The sequence below is a fragment of the Gymnodraco acuticeps genome, unplaced genomic scaffold (assembly GCF_902827175.1).
Source record: "Gymnodraco acuticeps unplaced genomic scaffold, fGymAcu1.1, whole genome shotgun sequence".
In the NCBI taxonomy this organism is placed as follows: Eukaryota; Metazoa; Chordata; class Actinopteri; order Perciformes; family Bathydraconidae; genus Gymnodraco; species Gymnodraco acuticeps.
The window spans coordinates 175,607-197,792 of NW_022990622.1; the positions used below are offsets into that span (position 1 = coordinate 175,607).

At 42.5% G+C, this 22,186-nt stretch overlaps 1 protein-coding gene across 2 annotated transcripts; it reads left to right on the forward strand.

Annotated features, from left to right (window-relative positions):
- LOC117554645 (SHC SH2 domain-binding protein 1 homolog B-like) lies at positions 1–20,524 on the forward strand. Of its 2 annotated transcripts, none has more exons than XM_034229105.1 (13): positions 1–409; positions 2,553–2,753; positions 2,849–2,964; positions 3,345–3,553; positions 3,669–3,761; positions 3,842–4,072; positions 6,939–7,116; positions 7,566–7,686; positions 7,915–8,046; positions 8,262–8,380; positions 17,818–17,904; positions 19,052–19,190; positions 19,737–20,524. In XM_034229105.1, exons 1-13 carry the CDS (start codon positions 241–243, stop codon positions 20,027–20,029), a joined length of 2,088 nt encoding a protein of 695 aa, XP_034084996.1. In that variant the 5' UTR covers positions 1–240; the 3' UTR covers positions 20,030–20,524. The 2 variants fall into 2 exon arrangements, with proteins under 2 accessions (XP_034084996.1, XP_034084995.1); XM_034229104.1 differs by having other exon boundaries at positions 3–409; positions 19,734–20,524.
- Positions 20,525–22,186: the final 1,662 nt, after the last annotated feature.

Sequence of the window (22,186 nt, forward strand, 5' to 3'; positions counted from 1 at the left end):
CCTGTCAGGCCTTTGTCGTCAAATTCTCTTAGGGGTGGGACATCCTGCAGTTGTACGATTCTGGATTGGCTGATGCTCTTCAGACCGGGAACATTTTAAAAGTAACTGGGTGTGTGCAGTTTATGGATGTGTTAATAGAACAGTGCGGTAACGTTTGTGCTAACGTTTGTCAAACTTCGAAGCCCATTAAAAAACAAGTATTTACCTGGCAAAGTATCAGGTAGTTCATTGTAATTCTTAATGGAGCAAGAAGCACTGGCAACTCACTCAGCTGGAACAAGCAACACTGGAAGCGACATGACGGACATCATGGTGGTGGATTTGGAGTCATTTGTTCACGTTGAACTCGACATGGAAAACAACAACGGGATTTCTGAAGTGGGAAATAATTTGTCTGGTTTGAATGAAGGTCAGTCAGTGTCATGGTGTGTTCCAATCATCGTTTAAAACACCAACGGTGGCTAATGTCCGTGTTTTAGCTAACTCTGTTGGCCTGGCTAGTTCTCCTGGTTGTTCTGAAACCTCCAGGTGGACGGTGGCTGCACTTCAGATGGGATGTCCTGATGTTACACTAACATCTACTATGACGGTTACTTTACTGGTCAATGTGCAATACAACCAGCCGCTGATCAGTCTGGTGTTTTTGTTAACCTTTGGCATAATGTAGTTAACATTCCATGAGACACTGCGTATGGTAACCAATTATCCATCCCACAACATCAAAACACCAACGTGAAAACAGCTGGTGCATCTTGGGAAAGTGAGGCTGATGAAACGAACATTGTCCGCCCCTATTTTAGGAGGTTTCGGTGAGGGCTAAAACTAATCATTTCATTATAGTAATCTACCAACTGTCGATTGACTAGTCGGTGGTTTTGGTTTATATCATGTACAGTAATAGCTCAGAGTCTCTGGTATTGTTCTCAATGGGTTTTGTATGATTGATATTTATTATTATTATTATATTATAAGTTATTCCTTGGAAAATGATATCAAACAGAAAACACAAACTCATCATGTGTATTGTGATTCTGATATATAATGGGGAAGCAATAACAAGCACATGTTTGCACTTTGTGCTGGAAAAACGACCTTAATAATAATAGATTTAATTTGTTAGCGCTTTTACAGGTGCTCAAAGACGCTTAATGAAAATAATAATAATAATATATAAATAATAATAATATATAATATAATAATAAATGACTGATATATCATCATATATATATATATATATATATATATATATATATATATATATATATATATATACACACACACACACATGTACTCGAACCAATTATTCAATTCTGATTATATCTATGGCTGAGGCCTCCGATATTTAAGGCTGTAGTAATGTATATCATCTGGGATAAGGCAAGCTACTACAGCTGGAACTGGTTGCCCCTGTTAGCAGAACAACATTCTAATGCTGCTCGTGCATTTGAACTATGCAACTTCTGTTCCAAGTGCTCCTTTATAATAAGCTCCTAAAGGCCACACACACACACACACACACACACACACACACACACACACACACACACACACACACACACACACACACACATGGGACGTGTTGGTCGTGCAGAACTGATTCACTGAAAGCAATGCCGACTGGGTCGACCCAGTTCTGACCAAAACATCAGACACATGAATCTGTGGATAGTTGCTATGATTTAGCAACTGATTTGATTTGCTCTTACAAGAAACGCCTCTCCTGCCCCAGGAGGTGAGCGAGAACAAATAGAACGCGCATTTCCCTTTCAGAGGCACAAACCACACACTTTGATACTGTAAACAGGGGAGATGTTAGCATCGGGGCCACAGGATCTTTAATGTCTCACATATCTTATCTTTAGTACTCTCTACAGTGCACGGTTATGTTTGTTATATTTTAGACTGGTCTACTTCAAAAGGGCTTTTCTATTCTTCCCTGAGAAGGCAGTTCATCCAACAAGCGGAATTCAGCTTTCACATTAGCTTATGTTGGCTAGTGTGCAATTCATATTTTATTTATTTGAATAATGATTAATACTGTTGTGTAGTTGTGTAGATTTCCTTTTGTCACAGTAAGGGTATTATTTTTGCCTTTTTTTCTTTCTTAAAATGAATTAAAGGTGGGGTCGGTCATTTTGGAGAAAGCAGCTCGAGTGCGCTAGAATTAGAAAATACACCACCGGAACAAATCTGCCACTTCCTTCCAGAGCCCCTCCTCCAACACACACTAACGCACACATGACCAATGAGGGCACGAGATCAGTTTGTGCCCAGATGGAAGGCTGACAGGCAGGTAGGCCATCCAGTTACTTTAGCCGGCTCAGATGATTGGTCGTGCTTTCTACTGTACTACGGCTTCCTTCATTGCTATCGGGACGTTAAGAGCATTCCATGGAATATAACAAGTGTATCTCGAGCCGGTTTCTCAAACATACCTACCCCACCTTTAAGTGTTACCTTAAAGAATTAGTAAATGACTTGACTAGCATGCATAGCTGGTTTATTCAGGGGATGTAAATATTACAAAATTGAACTAAGATATCGCCCCACAGCTCTGTTTTTGAATGAAGAGGAGGATGAAGATGAGAGTGGCGATGACAGCGGCACTGACCATTTTAACTCTGAGAAGTCGGGCACTCGGCTGCAGAGGAGTGAGCGTCCTGCAGGAGAGAACTCTAATGTGCCCGACACCTTCCAGACCAGCCACCTGCTGTTCTACGAGAGGTTCAGGGCCTACCAGGACTACATGCTGGGTAACCACACCCTCTGACACATCCCACTCAAACACAATACAAGAGTAGCTGTTCCTAATCTCAGTGCTCATTGATTTATACCTGTCTGTGTGTAGGAGACTGTAAGCCATCGGAGGTGAAGGCGTTCACAGCAGACTATCTGGAGAAGGTAGTGGAGCCGTGTGATTGGTTGGCTCTGTGGTCTACTGATGTCTTTGACGTCCTGGTGGAGGTGAGTCCCTCTTTCAGAAATGTATCTGTTAATATCATGAAATAATTGACCTCTATTTTTCACCCCATGTGACCTTAATGTCCCTTTTTGAGTGAGAGCAGAGATTTGGATGAGCTTGTGTAAGTTATATATAAGGCTGTTCCTAATGACTCGTTTCCTTTTAGTTTAAACTTAGTTTAGTTTTTCTAAATGTAAGAAAACCATTAGGACCGTAACGTGAAACTGCACCACTTAAACCTGTGAAGGCAGAGAGTATCATGAGGTGGTTCTAAATCGTTTCCAACATCTCATTGATTTGACACACAGTTGAGCAGCTGCCTGTACCCACAGAGAAAGTGGATCCAAACATGTTTACAGAGAACGGCTGGTCGTGGTTTCAGGTGTGTGACGTGGACTTCAAGGATCTGAAGGCCTGTGTGCGGCTGGTGCTGCCTCTGCAGTGCGACACCCGGGGCTGTGACCTCACCGAGGAGGCCATGAAGGTCCTGCTGGGTGCCTCCGGAGACAAAGTCCCCCTGCAGCAGCTGCAGGTGGTCTACGTGCTCTCTGGGGACTTTGATCAGACCGCCCTCGCTGTGGAGCACCTCAGGTGGGACTTCTGACTTCATCCTCGGTCCCAGTTCACATGTTATTCTTTGTCCAGTTCTAAATGGTTTGACACTTTACTGAGTAGTTGTGCAATCCTCTTCCTCTTCTTCCTGCAGGTTTTTCTACGACCACATCTGGAGGCAGTGGGATGAGGAAGACGAAGATGACTTTGACTACTTTGTTCGTTGTGTGGAGCCTCGTCTCAGGCTGTGAGTAAACTTTGTGTCTAGGTGATGATGTCCTATTTTATTCCCACAAATTGTTCTTTTGAAAATGTGTATACTTTCAGATATTACGACATCTTGGAGGACAGAGTGCCAGCCGGCCTGGTGGCAGAGTACCAGTCCTTACTGCAGAGCTGCTCCCAGTGCTTCCAGCAGTTCACCGTGCTGCGCAGCGGCCTCAGCACCGACTCGGACTCAGAGCTGGACAACGTGTCCATGGTGGAGGGCCTGCAGCTCTACGACCAGCTCGAGACGCTCAGGCGCAAGCTGCACATCTTCGAGAACCCCCTGCTGAGGTGAGACGTGGCGTCTCCAACTGTGTAAAAATCACACACAGTTTTTGTAACTCAACCAAAACATAATTGTTTTTATTGTACCAGGCTGTACACATGTTTATTTATGTTGTACAGTTGGGCGTGTTAACATGGGGGTCTTTTAAAGCGGTGCAGTGATGGAGTTCCGGCTGACCCAGAAGTTGGCTTTGCTCAGGCTCCCTCATAAAAAGTGTTGACGTATTGTTGTGACCATTTAGCACTCACAACAGGAAAGAATGACACGGAGAGCAATCAATAAAGCACAGATATAGTTTATCAATTATTATTTCGTTGTACAACAATCAATAATAACCAGGAAACATTACCTTTGCTCTCAAGCAGTCCTACAGTAATGCTCCAACCCAGTAGAATTGTACAGAGACATTTCCTTTACATCAGGGGTTCTCAAAGTTTTGATGAGTGAGGGCCAATTTAGGTAAAATAATTCCAAAACAAATCCTTTCTTTATTGTACTAACCAATTACCGCAACTCGCGAGATGCCTAGTTGCCATGCAACCAGTAGTCTAGCAAACTTTCCACAAGCTGTCATTCATAATTTAGGAATGACAACCCAGGGGGCGCAGTTTTACCATTCTTAACCCTCTGGAGTCTAAGGGTATTTTCTCGATTTTTAAATGTTTTCTTAAATAACCTTTTAAATGTATTTCTTCTAACATGGCACCCCATGTGTTACATATCAAAATGTTCAGGACAATCTCTGGTCTTGCTATATATGCATATTGCTCACCTTAGAGCACTGTTTGATGAGATAAGTAGCTCAAAAGCTTAAAATATGAAATCTGATTTTTGGAAAATCTTCAAAACTCTTGTGAAAACACAAATCTACTCATGTGATCGAATTGTTTTGGTGTTTTAGATTTGGTTACCAAAGTCCTAGGATCACAAAAGCAGTGAAATATTTGAATTACACTGTATATAAATGTGTTATTCATGTCTAAAATGAAAAGCATTAAATTCAAATTTTGAGTAAAATAGGTGTTTATCACTCTACTTTCACCACAGCAGGGACTGAGATACACCAGGACTGAATAATGACTTCTTATTACATACCAAGGTTCATGTGATGTGTACAAATACAAATTGAGCATTCAACCTTTTTTTTCAACCAACAATTTATTATAAATATGTTTTTTTCAACCAACTATTTATATAAATATAAGAAACTGGAAAATCTCACTATTTACAATATTGAACATCAGAACTTTCAACCAACTATTCATTATAAATGTCAAGACAGTGTCAAGGTCTTTGTCTGTCTTCCAAGACAGTGGGTCTGGCTGCTGTGAAGATGGGGGTGATGGTGCATGGGCTGCTGTGTAGGTGGGGTGTACAAGTGCTATACGAGACCTCCACGAGACCTCCTTGCTGGCTGGGTTGAAGGTGATGGCTGTGGTGGAGCCTTTGTGCTGAGGTGTATCTTGACCTGGTGGCAGCCGCAGATGGAGGTGGAGGCAGCTGTAGTGATACACACACACACACACACACACACACACACACACACACACACACACAGGTATTTCCAGTTACTATACATTCAGTATAAAATCACAGACACACATATACATAGGCTACATCTGATTACAAAGTCTCATCTGTACAGGACGGTAAAATATTAACAGGCACACATATAAATAAATCTATGACAAAGTCTCATCCGGACAGAACAGTATGATAAAATAATCGATGGCAAAAACATGTCACTGTAAATGTCTCCGTTGTGGGACGAATAAATGATTAATTTAATCCTCTACACATGTAATCTCACTTTTACACACCAAAATAACGTTCACACAGAGTAAACATTTGCTAATGGAGAGTCTATTTTGTTCCAATAAAAAGTTCATGACTATCGATAACAGATATATATCAATAAACCTATTGTTCATTTTCGCGGTATTCCCCACACATTGCCAGTACACTATTACTGTAATATTTACACTTACCCATGTCCAAATGGATCCTTGTTGTTGTCTTTGTATTCTTCTTCTTCAGAAGAGTCGAAGACTTCACGTTCTGAGGCTCTATCTTCACTGCTGCTAGCGAAAAAAATCTCTAGCGAAGTCGGCAACTGTAAAGTTTTTTTTAGCCATTTTCTCTCTCTCTCTCTCCTCACAGGCGTAAACTGATTGGAGACACGTGGTTTATGTTATTTTTACTTGGTGGGTAGTTCCTTAGTGATTTCTCGATGTCCATTGGTCATTTCAGACCATGATGGCTGCCGGCTGAGATTTCCTTGACGGACACACAAATCCACCAATCCCACACAGTGTAAAGTCAAGCTGCTTTGAGCGGCCATATTGGCTGCTGTGCCCTGGTTACAGTCTCACAGGAGATACCGCTGGAAAGCTACTCATTCTAATTCTTACTAGATACAACCATGGAGGATTCAAATATAACACATGCATTTCAGCGTGTCACATTAACTATCGCGGGCCGCCAGAAACATTTCCGAGGGCCGCCATTGGCCCGCGGGCCGCACTTTGAGAACCCCTGCTTTACATGAACTAACACACGACATGGCATGTGTTTCCCTCTGAATGCCACACTAGTGTATCAGAAGGTCATCATCTCATGGCGTCTTTAGGAGTGATTCATTAACAAAGACTTAACTATATTATCATCTTTAGAGCCTCTTCGCACTTCCTCCAACCTCGGCATCAGCTCACTTGAATTGATATACATGTACTGATAATTAGCAAACTAATTGTGGAAACTTAACTCAATAACACATTTGTATAGCTTATCATGTGACCAGGCATAAGACTGATATAACAGTATTCACCTTTTGATCTAGCCTTCAACTAAAGCTCCACCCCTCCTCTCCAGGTACGTGCTGGGCTACAAAGGGAACGTCCCCCAGCAGTGTGTGCAGAGCCGGGGGCCGCGGGCCTCAGGAGTGAAGGGGGTGCATGTGGTCACAGCCTCCTGCAGCAGCATGCAGCTGCAGAGCCTCCTCTCTGACAGACTGCTGCCTCTGTGCTGCTCTGAGGACACAGAGATCCAGGTCAGTACACACACACACACACACACACACACACACACACACACACACACACACACACACACACACACACACACACACACACACACACTCTCATCAGTCTTTGTACTGGCACAGATTCACAATGCATTTAGATGACTGCTCTTAACTCTAAACCTAACCCGATCTTACCCAACTTTAAAAGACTTGTTAACTATATAATAAAAGTGAGCGCTGAAGAACCAGCTCAGTCTTTGGAACGGTTTTCAGATGCACTTGCAGTGTCCTTTTCTTATTCTTAACCAAAAGGGACGGCATTACACAGGGTTAGAACTTCACTTGGGTCAAATCTAGAGGTAGTCCTGGGTCTGATGCCACAGTCAGTGTGTACATTGACTCAGCTCTATCTGTGCTGTACCTATAAACACAGTGTGTGTGTTCAAGTGACTCTACTAAGCTGTCTGTGTGTTTAGTTCCATAGAGACCCCCTGTCAGCGGTGGAGGTGTGCCATGAGGGGGACGTGGTCATTGTTCTGCCAGGGGTGTACACTGTCAGCCGCTCCATCTTCCTGCCAGACTCCATCACTATAGAAGGTAAAAGTGAGCACCTCATCTTACACTAAAGAAATGATCATCTAAAAGACACAGATTGTCTTCATTAACATGTGCAGACTCATACACAGCCCCTTTATACATGGATGCATTTCATATTTAAGCTCATTATTCCATTCAGAGATTCCTCTGAATCTAACAACAACACAAACCCCCCCCCCCCCCCCCCCCCTCTTTGTGCTGACTGCCGGTTGTTGTGTGGTGTGCCAGGCTTCGGGCTCCCTGATGAGGTGGTGATTGAGAAGAAAAACAAGGGCGACTCCTTTGTGGAGTCCACAGGCGCTAACGTGAGCCTGTCCAACATCAAGTTCATCCAACACGACGCCATTGAGGGAATTCTGTGTGAGTACATGACAGGCCTCCCTGTAAATCTCTGTATCCCCTCCCCCCTCTAATTTGGCTACAGTCAGCAACAAGGTTTTTCAGATTAGAGCTGTCTGTCCCTTCTGAGTCACCCCACAATAACTATTCTCATCATAACCATCATTATTCCCATGTCTCCTTGCACTCATGTTGCTGTGAGGCTGCCTGCTGCTGACTCTCCTATTGTGTGTCAGGTGTGCGTCAGGGCACAGTTCACATGGAGAACTGTGTGCTGCAGTGTGAGACCACCGGAGTGATCGTGCGGAACTCTGCCCGCCTCACCATGAACATGTGTGACCTCTACGGCTCCAAGGTCAGTACCACGAATGCAATAAATGCACACATTGTTTGTTTATGAATCCTCCTAAGATATTCCATGCTTGCAAGAATGGCGTCCTCCTAGTGAGTGAGCATGTGACTAACATACCACTTTTTAAAGCACTACAAAAAAGAACTATAAGACATGTTGTCTGATGTAACATAGAATGACTTGGTCTCCAAATAAATCATATGTAAGGGATAATGTGCAGTGCAAGATCCCTCCGCTTCGCGTCGGGCTCCTAAACGGCCTGTCGGGTGTTCTTTTCCCCATAATGACCAAGTCGCTGCACATTATCCCGCTTATTACATGGCCACATTCTCAACAAAGTAACGACATGACTCCCAATATTAACTGAAATGCTTTTATAGATTTAGAATTTTTTTCTATATATAGTAGACTATTATTGATTTAAGTTGACATGCATCCGCTAAGAAAAATAGTCCGTTGTTACCGTTTGAACTAACGTAGCAACGGCAGGAACTGCTTCCATAGCGTTATTGAGGAGCTTTTTGATTACAGATTTGAAAACATCGTTGCTTGCTTTAAAAGTAGCACACTTCATGATGTCAGACATTGGGAAGTATCTAGATATCCCTGCCCTAATTTCAAAGTAACTGCACACTGAATATGTGTCGCCGTTTGATGTCTATGTCTGGACCGCTGCGTAAAAAGGAGGGTTTCTGCCCCATTACTTCTCCGCTGTTTTCTTGTCGCTCTTGTCTTGTCAGTTTCAGCCAAACTGTATACAGTTCAATCGAACGGACTTGTTAGTGCAGATGTGAGCGTCCTTAACAACGGTCAATAAGTCCTTGACAGCGGTCTGTCTGTTCTGGATTAACAACGTGTCACGTGTTCTGAATTGACCAATCAGAATCGACTATTCAACTAAGCCATGTAATAAATTACTATTAATTATAACGTCTCCATGCTTGAACAATGAGGTGTGGGCTCATCAGAGGTTAAGTTGGTATATCAGTTTATCAAAGGATAACACTGGACTTCCGGTGAGGCACGAGGCTGATGGCAGCAAGATACAGAGCGCTGAACAAAATCCCCCCTTTTTTCCTATTTATTGCAACTCATAGACAGTAATAACACACATTTGAGAAAAGAAATGTCTCCAGCAAAGAAGGAAAAGACTCCGACTAAAAAACAAGAATCTAACAGACAACAAGCTAGCGATTCACCCACCGATATAGCTATGCTAATCAAGCAAGCTATCGCGGATGAGATGGAAACTCTGCAGGGAACAATAGCAGACAGCTAAAGGGTGCGATTGAGAAGGCTCTCAATCCTATAGAAAAGCACTTGGTCGAAAACGGCAACATCCTCCGGTCATTAAAAGAACAAGCTGATGGTCACGCAAAAAAGTTTGACAACGTTTTCAATAAGATTGAGAGCATTCAGGTTGCCGTGCGCAAGAATGAGAAGGAAACTAGCACGTGTATCATGGAGGTGACAAAGATGCGAAGGAAGCTCAATGAATTGGAGGACAGGTCCAGAATGAACAATGTAAGGATTGTCAACTTACCAACAGGTGTTGAGGGCGATGATCCCAGGGGTTACCTTCAAAAGATGCTGCCTATCTGGATACCTTCAATCAAGAGCCCCAACAATAATCCACTGGAAATCGATAGGGCACATCGTATTTTCTCCAACAACACCTCAAGATCGCGGACCATGGTTCTCAAACTACTACGCTATACCGACAGACAGGCCATTCTTGAAGGCGAGAGGAAAGCTAGACCGACTCTCCAAGACGGGACACAGCTGTTGTTCTTCGCCGATTACAGCCCCGGTACGACACAGGAGCGACAGGAATACAAGGAGATCCGCACTAAACTTCGACAGAAGGGGATCGACTCGTTCATCATATACCCGGCAATTCTGAAAGTGAACAACAAGGGCACGAGGATGTCATTTAACTCGGCAGAAGAGGCGAGAGAAGCCCTTAAATCAACGGTGGACATGCGAGAAGATCCTGGACATTGAATACGCTACCTGTGCCAACGGAGGAGATGGATCTGCAATAAGGACAGAGAAAAGTCTGGCACCTATGGGCAGGTAGACGATATGTAGGTGATGTTCTATGCTTATTTTATATTGGCCAATGTTCGTTAAGCCTCGATACTTGAATATGTTGAAATAGGGGCCAGTTTATTTTCAAATTATTGCAGATAAGAGTTCTAATGTTATTGTTTAATTGCCATGTTTATATGGTGTTAAGGTAATATTCCGCCCATACTATATACTTTAAATTCGAGTTATATGCGGCATACATAATGTACATTATAACGGAATAGGCTTGGGAAGCTGGAGGCGTGTTTTGAAAACTTTTTCATGCATCCACTGTTTACATTCATGGGCGCGTGATATGTATGACGTCATCGGCAGGCAACGGTCTGTATATGGGCTATACCATTTCATGAGAACGAGAGGGGGATGGTTGTAATGATACAGGTTGATCGGTTTAAAAGGGGTTTTCTATTCCTCAGTTTTACTGTTTGTGAGATCTGCTATGCTTTATCTTTATGCAAGGGGGGGGGGGGGGGGGGAACAATCAGTGTTCAGTGTTAGCTAAGTGACGCTCACAGATGTTACCAAGAAGAGGGTCGAATGGGGGGGGAAAGGGGAGGGTTGTAACTCAGGGATCCACCACCAACTCACAACAGGTCCAGGGAATAAATACACATACAGATAAATTGGAACATTTGAATATTGTATCATTTAATGTAAGAGGACTTAACTCTCCGTATAAACGTTCAAAAATCTTAGATTTCTTGCGCAGAAAGAAGATAGATGTTGCAATGTTTCAGGAGACACACCTTAAACCTAATGACACTTCAAGGGTTCAAAACAGATTCTATAAACCTATTGTGGCATCAACTGATGGCACTCGCACTAAAGGAGCTATGATACTTATGAGGCGTAACATAAATGTATCAATTGAAAGGATTGGCTCTGACAATAAAGGACGTCTAGCCTATTGCTGCACATCTATTCAAGGTAAAAAAGTGGCTTTTGTTAGCATATATGCCCCGACAGTATTTGAAGCTGATTTTTTTCCCTCAGTTACTTCACAGTTACTGAAGTTAAATGACTACCAATTATATGTTGGGTCGGACATGAATGCTTTTGTAAACAATAACCTTGACAAATCTGCTGCAACTCTATCAAGTTCTCAAGAATCTGCTTCCAAAGCACTCTTTATAACAGACTTAAACTTAATTGATGTGTGGAGGGTGCATAATCCATCTGCGAGAGACTATACATTTTTTTCCACGAGACATAAAACCTTCTCTCGAATAGACTACATTCTTATATCTTCTGGGCTGATGCCTTCAATACAGTCAATTGAGTTCCTACCCAGACATCTCTCGGATCACAACCCAATTTTAGCTAATTTTAACTAAGGAAATATAAAAAATGGGGCTACTAGATGGAGGTTCAACACAACCCTTTTAAAGAACAACACATTTATATCGCAATTGAGATCAAAACTGACCGAATTTATAATCTTGAATAAGAATAGCGTCACAGATGTGACGGTGGTCTGGGCCACCATCAAGGGTTTTATACGAAATAATGCTATACGGTTCAGTTCCCACCTACATAAAAGCCGACTGCAAAATATTTCTCACCTAGAAGAAAAATGTAATATGTTGGAAAAAGTCCTAAAAGAGAGATACACAACAACAATAGAAAGTGAGCTCAAAACAAAGCAAGCAGAACTTAACGACCTGTTAAGACACAGGGCAGAATATATGATCCATATAACCAAACACAAGTATTATGCAGAAGGCAGCAGACCAAGCCACCTTTTGGCATTAACTTTAAAACAACAAGAGGCTAAAAGGACCATACCAGCAATCAGATGTAATAAACGCGGAACAGTATCTTCTACAGAGGAGATAAATGAAACATTTAAAAATTACTTTAAAGAACTGTATTCAAGTAGCTCAGTCCCTTCTGACGAAGACTTCGCCACATTTTTTAGCGGATTAGGCCTCACTACATTATCATTAGATGACACCAAAACACTGGAGTCACCTATCACGCTGGAGGAGCTATATAAAGCTGTCAAAGCTACAAATAAGGGCCGTACGCCGGGTATAGATGGCATACCTGTGGAACTCTATTTAACATTTTGGGATATTATTGGACCGGTATGGTTAGAAACACTTAATTATGCTACCAATAAGGGTATGTTCCACAAAGACTTAAATACGGCTCTGATTACGGTTATACCAAAACCTGGGAAGGACCCCTTTGAATGTTCTAACTATCGCCCAATATCACTGATAAATGCTGACCTCAAAATTTTTTCCAAGGTCTTAGCTATTAGACTTGAGACGGTGGTTGGGAAATTAATAAGCCCCGATCAAACAGGCTTTATTAAAGGGCGGCTCGCATCTGATAATATCCGCAGACTCCTGCACATTCTTGGCGCAACACATACAATTCCACCTGCCTGTGGCCTTTTGTTTTTAGATGCTGAAAAGGCGTTTGATCGCGTGGAATGGCCATATCTATGGAGGGTTCTGAAAGAATTTAAATTTGGAAATACATTTATTAACATGATTCAAACATTGTATGCGAATCCTACAGCTCGAGTATGCGTGGGAGGAAGCTTCTCCGACTTATTTGACATAAAACGGGGTACAAGGCAAGGAGACCCTCTGTCTCCTTTAATTTTCAATTTATCGATCGAACCACTGGCACAATTCATTAGGAATTGTCCTCAGATTTCCCCCATCACAATAGGTGGAACGTCACATTCTATATCACTATATGCAGACGATACATTAGTCTGTATGGCAGATGTTCAGCGAACCCTCCCCTGTGTCTTAGAAGTAGTGGAGCAGTTTGGGCAGCTTTCGGGATACAAGATTAACCTATCAAAATCAACACTGATGCTTCTTAACATAGGCCAAAGTGAAGTGTCCCTCCCACCCCAAATCAATGTTTCAAATGAGGTCCTCTATTTAGGTATTAAGGTTAGTACTTCCTTATCATCTATAGCTAAAACAAATTACTCTTTAGTTTTGAAGAAAATAGAAGAAGATATTACAAGATGGATGAAGATGAAGATGAGGATGAAGATTACAAGACCTTCCAGCATCAGTCCCAGCCTGTTTATCGGTTGTTAAAATGAACATATTGCCCCGCATACATTTCGTAAGCTCAATGATCCCTCTAGCACCTCCAACAGGATACTGGCAAAAACTAGATTCTTTACTTCGATGCTACATCTGGAATGGTAAACGACCCAGTATAAAATGGTCAGCTCTTCAGTATAGAAAATCAGATGGGGGATTGGCATGCCCAAATTTTAAACTATATCATTGGGCATTCATATTAAGATCTCTCAGCTATTGGGTAGATGAAGATAAAATGTCATCTTGGAAGAATATGGAACAAGATTTAATAGCGCCGATAAGATTAAGGGACTTTCTCCTTTCAGGTATATCTACCAAAAAATGTGATTTACTGTACGGTCCAATTTTAACTTATATGATTAAAGTGTTCGGAGCAGCAGGGAAATTCCTAAACTTTAAGAGTGTGTGGTGTAGGTCATCTCCATTATGGAACAATCATAACCTATTGACTGGGGGGAAACCATTTAACAACAAAGCTTGGGAGGATAAAGGTATTAAAACTCTTCAGGACATTAATGGGGAAAATTGTATTCATGACTTTCAAAAACTGGTCTCTCAATATAATATTGATCAACACTCTCTCTTCTTTTACTTTAGAATAAGGTCTGCCTGTAAAGCCTATGGGGTCCCCTGGGGGTCAGATTTGAAAGAACATCCTATTCTGAGTTGGGTGCAAAGTGCTCCCAAAAAAATAGTTTCGTTTATCTATAATAATCTTAACTCCCAGAACTATATTCCTACATCAGGCATGAGAGCATGGGACAGGGAAATATCTACTTTAGGACAAGAATTGGATTGGGATGCAATTTGGGCTAATGTTACGGGTGCTTCAAAAAACCCAAACCATCAGTATATACATCTGAAATGTTGTCATAGAGCATATCTAACACCAATAATTAGACACAGAATTTGATTGGTACCTGACCCGTATTGTTCATTTTGTCACCAGGGAACCATTGGCTCTTTCTTACATGTTGTATGGGAGTGTCCAGGAGTATTGCACTTTTGGGGGAAGGTTATTAGTACCCTTACAGATTTAATAGGGTTGAGATTACCAATGGAACCTGCTGTACATCTTCTAAATGATGAATCACACCTTTCCCTTACGGGGAAAACTCGCAAAATCTGGCTAACAGGCTTGACTGCAGCTAAAAAGATTATAGTCCAACGTTGGAAACCTCCTCACGATATTTCAAGTTCTCACTGGCTTCAGAGTTTTTTGAACATTTCTTACCTTGAACTGTCCTCTGCGAGAATCAACGATGCAAAACCTGATACAATTTTAATGTGGACAGATCTGATATCTAACTTAAAGGAGCTCCTGACCAAATAAGAATGCTATCCCTGAGGGGATATTTTTGCCCCGGTGGTTGGTGGTGGAGGGGGAGGGTGGGTGGGCGATGGAGTGGTTGGGGGGTGGGCTATGGAGTGGGTGGGTAGCTGGGTGGAATGTAGGATAGAGGGATGGGATTGAATTAATCCAAAATGTTGTGCAACCTGAATTGTCTTCTGTACTGTGTTGTAAATTGAAGATGTTGCAATAAAAAATGTATGATTTAAAAAAAAAAAAAAAAAAAAGGATAACACTGATCACCTCATTTTACAGTATAACAAAATACATGATGTATAAATATAAATTTGCTTGTAACACACACTTTCAAACGCACCAATGGTCTTTCTCTACTAGGGGTGTAACAACTAATCGACTTAATCGATTAAAATCGATGACCAAATTAGTTGCCAACTAATTCAGTCGTCGATTCGTTGGTGACGTCATCACGTGTGTTTTACACGCCGTTAAGCTCCAACGTTATCAGTCTTTTTATCGGTACTGGAGACATTTAAAAAATATGTCATATGTATTATTGCTACATAAGCATTATATCGCAGTCTTAGTGTCGCCAACTCGTTTCTAATATGCAAAAAGACAAAAATATGCGTCTATGATGTATTTTCGATCTTTCCAATCCAGACGAGATCTCTCTCTCCCCCGTCTGTGTGCGAGGGGGCGGGGCAGTTTACACACGCAGCTGCTACATACAGCAACACACGGCGGGGATGGCGGAGAGAATCGCTCCAAGGTGTGGTTAAATGTTACCCGTCTCGATGTGGACAATGTTCGTTACCAAAAGAGTTTAGCATGTGAGGGCGGTAACACGAGCAATTTGTCTAAACATTTAGCAAAAGTGCTCCACATTCAGACGGAGAAATGCACCGGGTTCGACTGTCTTTCTAGCAGCTCTGTGGCCCCATCCACGAGTAACGTTTCCACGTCAGCAACACACGGAGCAGGGACGGGCACAGACATTTGGAGGGGCTATTGCTCTAAACTGAAAAAGGGCCTCCCCTCCCGAAAAAAAACACAAGACCTTTTGAAAATTCTGACTTGTTTTTAATGTAAAAGGTTAATGAAATAAAAACACAACACTCATTGCAAGTGACACTCAGTTGCCTTTTATGTCCAACTGCTAAATTCGTTATTCAGCCTGTGTTCAGTTCAGCCTCTCAAATGTGCTCTGAACTGGAGGCTTGGGGTTAGCCCCCCAACAAAACATGAACTTCACTCAGCACAGATACAGGCTCTGCATTTATCACTGATTTGTTTTATTAGTGTACTCCAATGTATGTAGTTGCTTGACATAATCACAGGGCTTCACCTGCAGCTGCCATGCTGGCACCTTTTATCCAGCTCTGCAAAGTTGCAGTCCTTTTGCCTCCTTCAGATCTCTCTCTCTGCTTCAGTCTCCTCTTGAAGGCATTCTTAAGCACAGAAATCTAACATTAGGATATGCATAAAATAACCAAACGATTATTACATTAACTAATTTGAACAGCAATTCACATCATCATCTCACAACAAAATAAGCTAAGGCAACGACTTGCATTCAGTGACTTGATTTTTAAAATGAAAACCAGGGATATCTTTTGTTTTGCGGTCCATATCTCATTAAAAATATCTAATGTTAGTAACTATTAAAGAAAGAATGGGGACAGTTCTGTTTTAATGTAGTTTGACCATTGAAACTGCTGTGCAGACATACTGATAAAATAGGGCTTCTAACTAATTACCTTAAATAAACTCACTTAATTCTCACTTAATTGTATTTGTTGAAACCAGTTCAATACGCATTATTCTTATTCTTATCATTCTTTATGAGCGCAGTAACGGTAAGTGAACTGTTCACCCGTATGTGAGAGAGGGCGATCAAGAAAAGAGAGCGAGCGGTGAGGGAGTTTACAGATGAAAAGACACAGAAAGACAGAAGCACAATAACAAGTATATTTAGGTGTTTTTTTTGTACATAACCGACTGTGTCAAGAGGAAGTAAAGTCCCCTGGTCTAACTGCCGTGAGAAAACTCAAAATCAATTTTCCAAAATCCGACACTAGAGGTGGTCTTAAAAGCATATTTTAAAAACGGGGACAGATTGACCCGGGGATTAGCCACCAAAGCCAGGCGGACATTTGGTATGATCACCATAGCCATATGAGGCCGGACTCGGAGGGCTTTCCTTTGCTTCCAGCCGTCAGATTGTAAACAATATGTCACGTGACTGGGGGCAGATGACAGCGCTGTTTCCCGCAGCGAGACGCTACAATACTAATTGTGGGCTTATCATGTTTATTAGGCCACAACAGAAAAGAAAAAAAACCTCTCACTCTCTCCAGAGGGGCAGGTCAGACAAAAATGGCAAACGGGCCGTTGCCCGGGCAACATTAGCCCGTACCTGTGCACGTCCCTGACACGGAGTTAACAAAATGATACAAACATGGGTTAATGATGAGAGGTAACGGAGTTATTTATTTTGTTAAAGTTTCAGCTATTCTGTTTACAGTTCTGTCATCACATTATTTAATACGATTTGTTAAAACACTGTTGTTTCTTTTGATGTGAAATATTATGTATTTAAATAAAAAGCAACGTTAATTCTGTTCACAATTTGTTTCGTTAATTTAATAATATATGTATTTTTGAATCAAGTATTCATCTTTATTGTCTTCATTGTTAGTTTCCACATGCCTAAAACAACCTCAAGCTAAATCTAAAAGTTGATGGCTAAATAAGAGGCTTGAGAAATTGTGCAAGGCATAATAGTCGATTGATCGTTTCATTAATCGATTATCAATTGAGTCGTTTGTTGCAGCTCTATTCTCTACTAGGAATGATTGATTAGTACTTGAAGTGATCATGTACAGATCAGCAGATACTGTGTTGTCAGTTTACAGGAAGTGTTTATGTTAATATGACTTCTTGTGTGTTCTCTGCAGGGGGCTGGTGTGGAGATTTACCCCGGCAGTGTGTGCAGTCTGGTGGGTAACGGCATCCATCACTGTAAAGACGGGATCCTCATCAAGGTGACAAGCACTGTCCTGACATCCCCTCTTTAAGAGCCTTTATCCTCCTGATCAGTGTTTCTGCCAGACCAGGGCTGAGAGGGCGTCCACCCGAGAGCGACGTCACGTGACTTGAATTTTGAATTAAGCCGTCCCTTATAGATACTAAATCTTTTACGTATTAGTGATGGGAATTCCGGCTCTTTTTAGTGAGCCGGATCATTTGGCTCGGCTCACTAATGCCCCTTTCACACCAACGCGTTTTCAGCTCCGGCTCGGAGCCTCTTAGCTCCGGAATCCGGTTCACTTCCAGCTCCAAAAAATTGTCGGTCTAGAGGCAAGAGCTTCGGAGCTAAGAGGCGGCGTAGCTTACGTCTCTCTTACGTCGAGGCGGGGGCAGGGGGCTACGGATTCGTCGTTGAAGTAGATGCTGAAGACCACAAAGAAGTCTTGCATTTCGCATGTGATGTTTGTAAAGTTCCAAGTAAAGGCGTCCCTTGTAAAGTCGTCCGATGCCTTCCATTTAGTTTCGTAAGAGGATAACCAAAGCGAACAGCGCTTCAATACAATCGGCCATTGTTGTTGTTGTCGATGTGAAGGATTTCCGCGCGGTTTGGATTTTATGAAGCAGGCACGTAAACGGTGACGTCATGACGCAGCAGCGGCAGCTCTGGGCGGTGTGAACAGAGCGGGAGCAGAAAAGGGAAACCGGAGCTGAACCAGAAAAGCTCCCGCTCGAAGCTAGAAAGGGAAAAGCGCTGGTGTGAAAGCCGCATAAGAAGCGCCGGCTCTTTCGGCTCCCAAGCGGCTCTTCATGTTGCCACAGTTTACCACGGAGCCTCAGTTTCGCCGGTGCGATGCTCCGGCGCTCGCACTCCACTAGCACCCCCCGTCAAGGCTCGCCGGCAGTACACTTTCCGTCACAGGAACACGCTTTGCTGGCGGCGAAAAGAATCCCACCACTCCTTTGCCCCTCCAACAGAGGGATGTCCTTGTCCTTTTTCCTTTTCCTCATTTCAAGCGATAAAAACTCTCGATCTTCTCTCAAATTATCTATTTTTTTGGACGTCCTCGGCTCGAGTTCAAAATGACGGCAAGACGCCCCCCTGGCGGAAACGCTGTTCCTGATTTTTGAACACATGTGACAATGTGTGTTTGGTGTGTGCAGGACTTTGCTGATGAGCTCGATGTGATGCCGTCCATCACCATGGAAAACAATGTGATCCACAACAACGAGGGCTACGGGGTGATTCTAGTGAAGGCCAACAGCGGAGAACAGCAGGGAGTCCCTGCGGACCGAAGTGAAGGTCTGTGGAGCTCTCACATGTTCCATGTTTTCCAAGACGGGAATAACAACACAAATGGCAACACGATAATTGTTTTCCTTGTACTGAGGGTGGCGGAGGGATTGCAGTGTCTATATATTTAATGCACTTGTTTCTATTTAACCCATATTGTAACATGCATGCAGTATGGCAACAGTACAGGGTTTATTTCAACATATAGAGATACTTTTGGAACATGGACGTAGCTGCCTCCACCCTGTCCTATCCAGAGAGGGGGGGTAAACAGGTTGCGGGTTACAGTAGGATCATCACCTAATTAAAGACATTATTGGACTCAGAATATTCTCTCTGGGCATCAATACCAACTCCTGGGGTGAGTTTTGTGAATCTAATATGGAGAATCCTACAGGAGTCGGAACAAATGAAGTGAAATCAATGATAATGAAAGTGTATACACTATATGTTTTGGGGTCAGTAGAACTTTAACAGACGAACATGTGAAGGCAGGTTGTTTGTAAGAAGCTCTCCGCAGCACAGCTTCAATATCGACCATTTCTTCCCCAGAAGAACCCACTGGCCCTGCAGACTCTCAGCCGGGGGGGTCTGCTGCTCTCCTCTCCTCCAGCTCTTCAGCACAGAGCGAGTCCACTGAGGCTCGGCCCGACTCGGAGAGCAGCAGCACCGACGCAGCCTCCAGCTCCGGCAGGAAGTGGCACTTCAGCCGGCAGCTGAGCAGGAGCAAGGAGCCGTCGTGCAGCCGGGCCGTGCAGGACCTGATGCAGCACCAGATCTTCGTCTCCATCCAGGGGAACCAGTTCCGGCGCAACGGCATGGGCGACTTCGGAACTTTCTTCTACTGACGGACAGCTTTGTTTTTTAAGATGATTTTTATTTTTTATTTTGTCATGAATGAAATACTGCTGACTCACTCTGCCCACGGAGGTGTTCTGCAGAGATGGAGATCATGCTCCTGTAATCCTTCGGAGTTTTTAAAAGCTCTCTGACTTCGGCCTGTTTGTAAATTGATCCCCATGTTTGCACAAATGCTTTTATCTTATTTATTCCTCGGACTAATGACGCCTAATATTTTTTACATTTTTAATGGAAGTTCACTTGTCACTTTGAATGCAGTTGTGTTGGTTTCACTTCAGATCTGATACATGTTGTTACCTTGAGGTGGTGGCTTGGTGAAGGGAGTGCACAGTTTGAGTTCACACAGGTTCCTTGTTTTCTTTTGTGCACATATGAGATTTCCACACAGTGCCTCAGTCTTTTTTTTAAACTTTGATGTATGTTATGGTTGTGCGAAGTCCAAAGGATTACAAGCTGTGGTATTAAAAAATCAAGTTTTAAAAGAGGCTCTTTATTTGTCTTGTTTTGCCATATTGAGCTTTTTTTTAAACGGGATGGACAAGTTTAATGACCATGACGGGTTCTCTGGGAGAACTTAAAACAATTCACTCACTGCATCTCAGCTCTGTTGAAGTAGACTCCTGTCTTTCTTTTTAAGTCCACATCTGAGTTTCAAGTGGTGGAAACATATGTGTGTATATATATATCACCTCCTCTAGGGGGGTCCGGGAGCATGCTCCCCTGGGAAGATTTTGTTTTAAATATTGAAGTTAAATGCATCAACCTGGTGCATTTTGAGAGCAAAATGAATTTATGGATACATCTCTCAACACCCATATGAAACAGATTTTCTTTTTCTTTATGGATATTTTACAAATCACTCACCTTTTAAACTTTATCCTTGTTTTACTGTCATATAGTATTTCATCACTGTTTTTCATTTATTCTAATAAATGGTGACCAACACGTTTGAGACCCACTGAGATAACTAGACTAAAGTTAACTATCTAAACAGAGTCCCTTACCTCACTGAGCTGTAGTTATCTCTCAGTCTGACAGGACACAGCTCTCCCTCTCCTTGTTTTAGAAACAGCTTCTAATATCCGTTAAGCTAACTAGATGCTAACAACAACAACAACAATGCAAATAGTGAGTTTGGTAGAAATATACTGTATAAAGTTATTTAAGACGATGCCATATTTATTGAAGATTTACATTATAAATATTCCCCAAAATTATTCAAAAGCATATTCTTCCAAACTCTCTGCTGTAGTATGACCACCATGAGACTATTGTGTGTGGTGAGTTTGGTAGTAATAAGCTGTATAATAGTGATTGAATATTATTGTATTCTCTTTTTTCGGAGTTGCACTTTGCAGACGGTCCCTGAGCACTCGTTTCTTCTCCGGCTGCAGATAGAGACCAATGTAATGTGTCCAGCTCGGAGGACGGCGCGTATTGGCTTTTTTTGATCAAAATGTGATTGTAGATCGTTGTTATTGATCCGTGAAATCAGAATCTCCCAATATCGTTCCAACTTTACGGAACTAAGCCAGAAGACCGTCTCATTTCGTAGACCGCTCGGTTTGCTGTTCCTTCACTTTATTTTTATATACATTTATTTTGGACGAAAACTTAGCGTGAGGAAAGGCAAGTGTGGCGTGAGTGCGTGAGATATGGGTTAATTGCGTGACTCTCACACTCAATGCGTGAGGGTTGGCAGCGCTATATGTATTTCACCTGCCCCTTTGGAGAGAGCATGAGTTTTTTTTGTTTTCTATTGTGGCCGAATCAACATGATAAGCCCACAATTAGTATTGTAGCGTCTCGCTGCGATAAAACACAACTTGTCAGCGCTGTCATCTGCCCCCAGTCACGTGACTTTGTTTACAATCTGACAGCTGGAAGCAAAGGAAAGCCCTCCGAGTCCGGCCTCATATGGCTATGGTGATCATACCAAATGCCTGCCTGGCGTTAGAGTATAGGGGACAAACCAGGGGACTTTAAGTTTGTGCACAGATGGAAGTCTGACAGGCAGGTAGGCCATCCAGTTACTTTAGCCGGGCCGCGTCTATTGTTATTCCAACCCAGTTTAGATTTTGCTTCCGCATTACGCAAGAACGTAGCTCTACGCGATAGCGTCATAGCCTTCTTCTTCGGCTGTT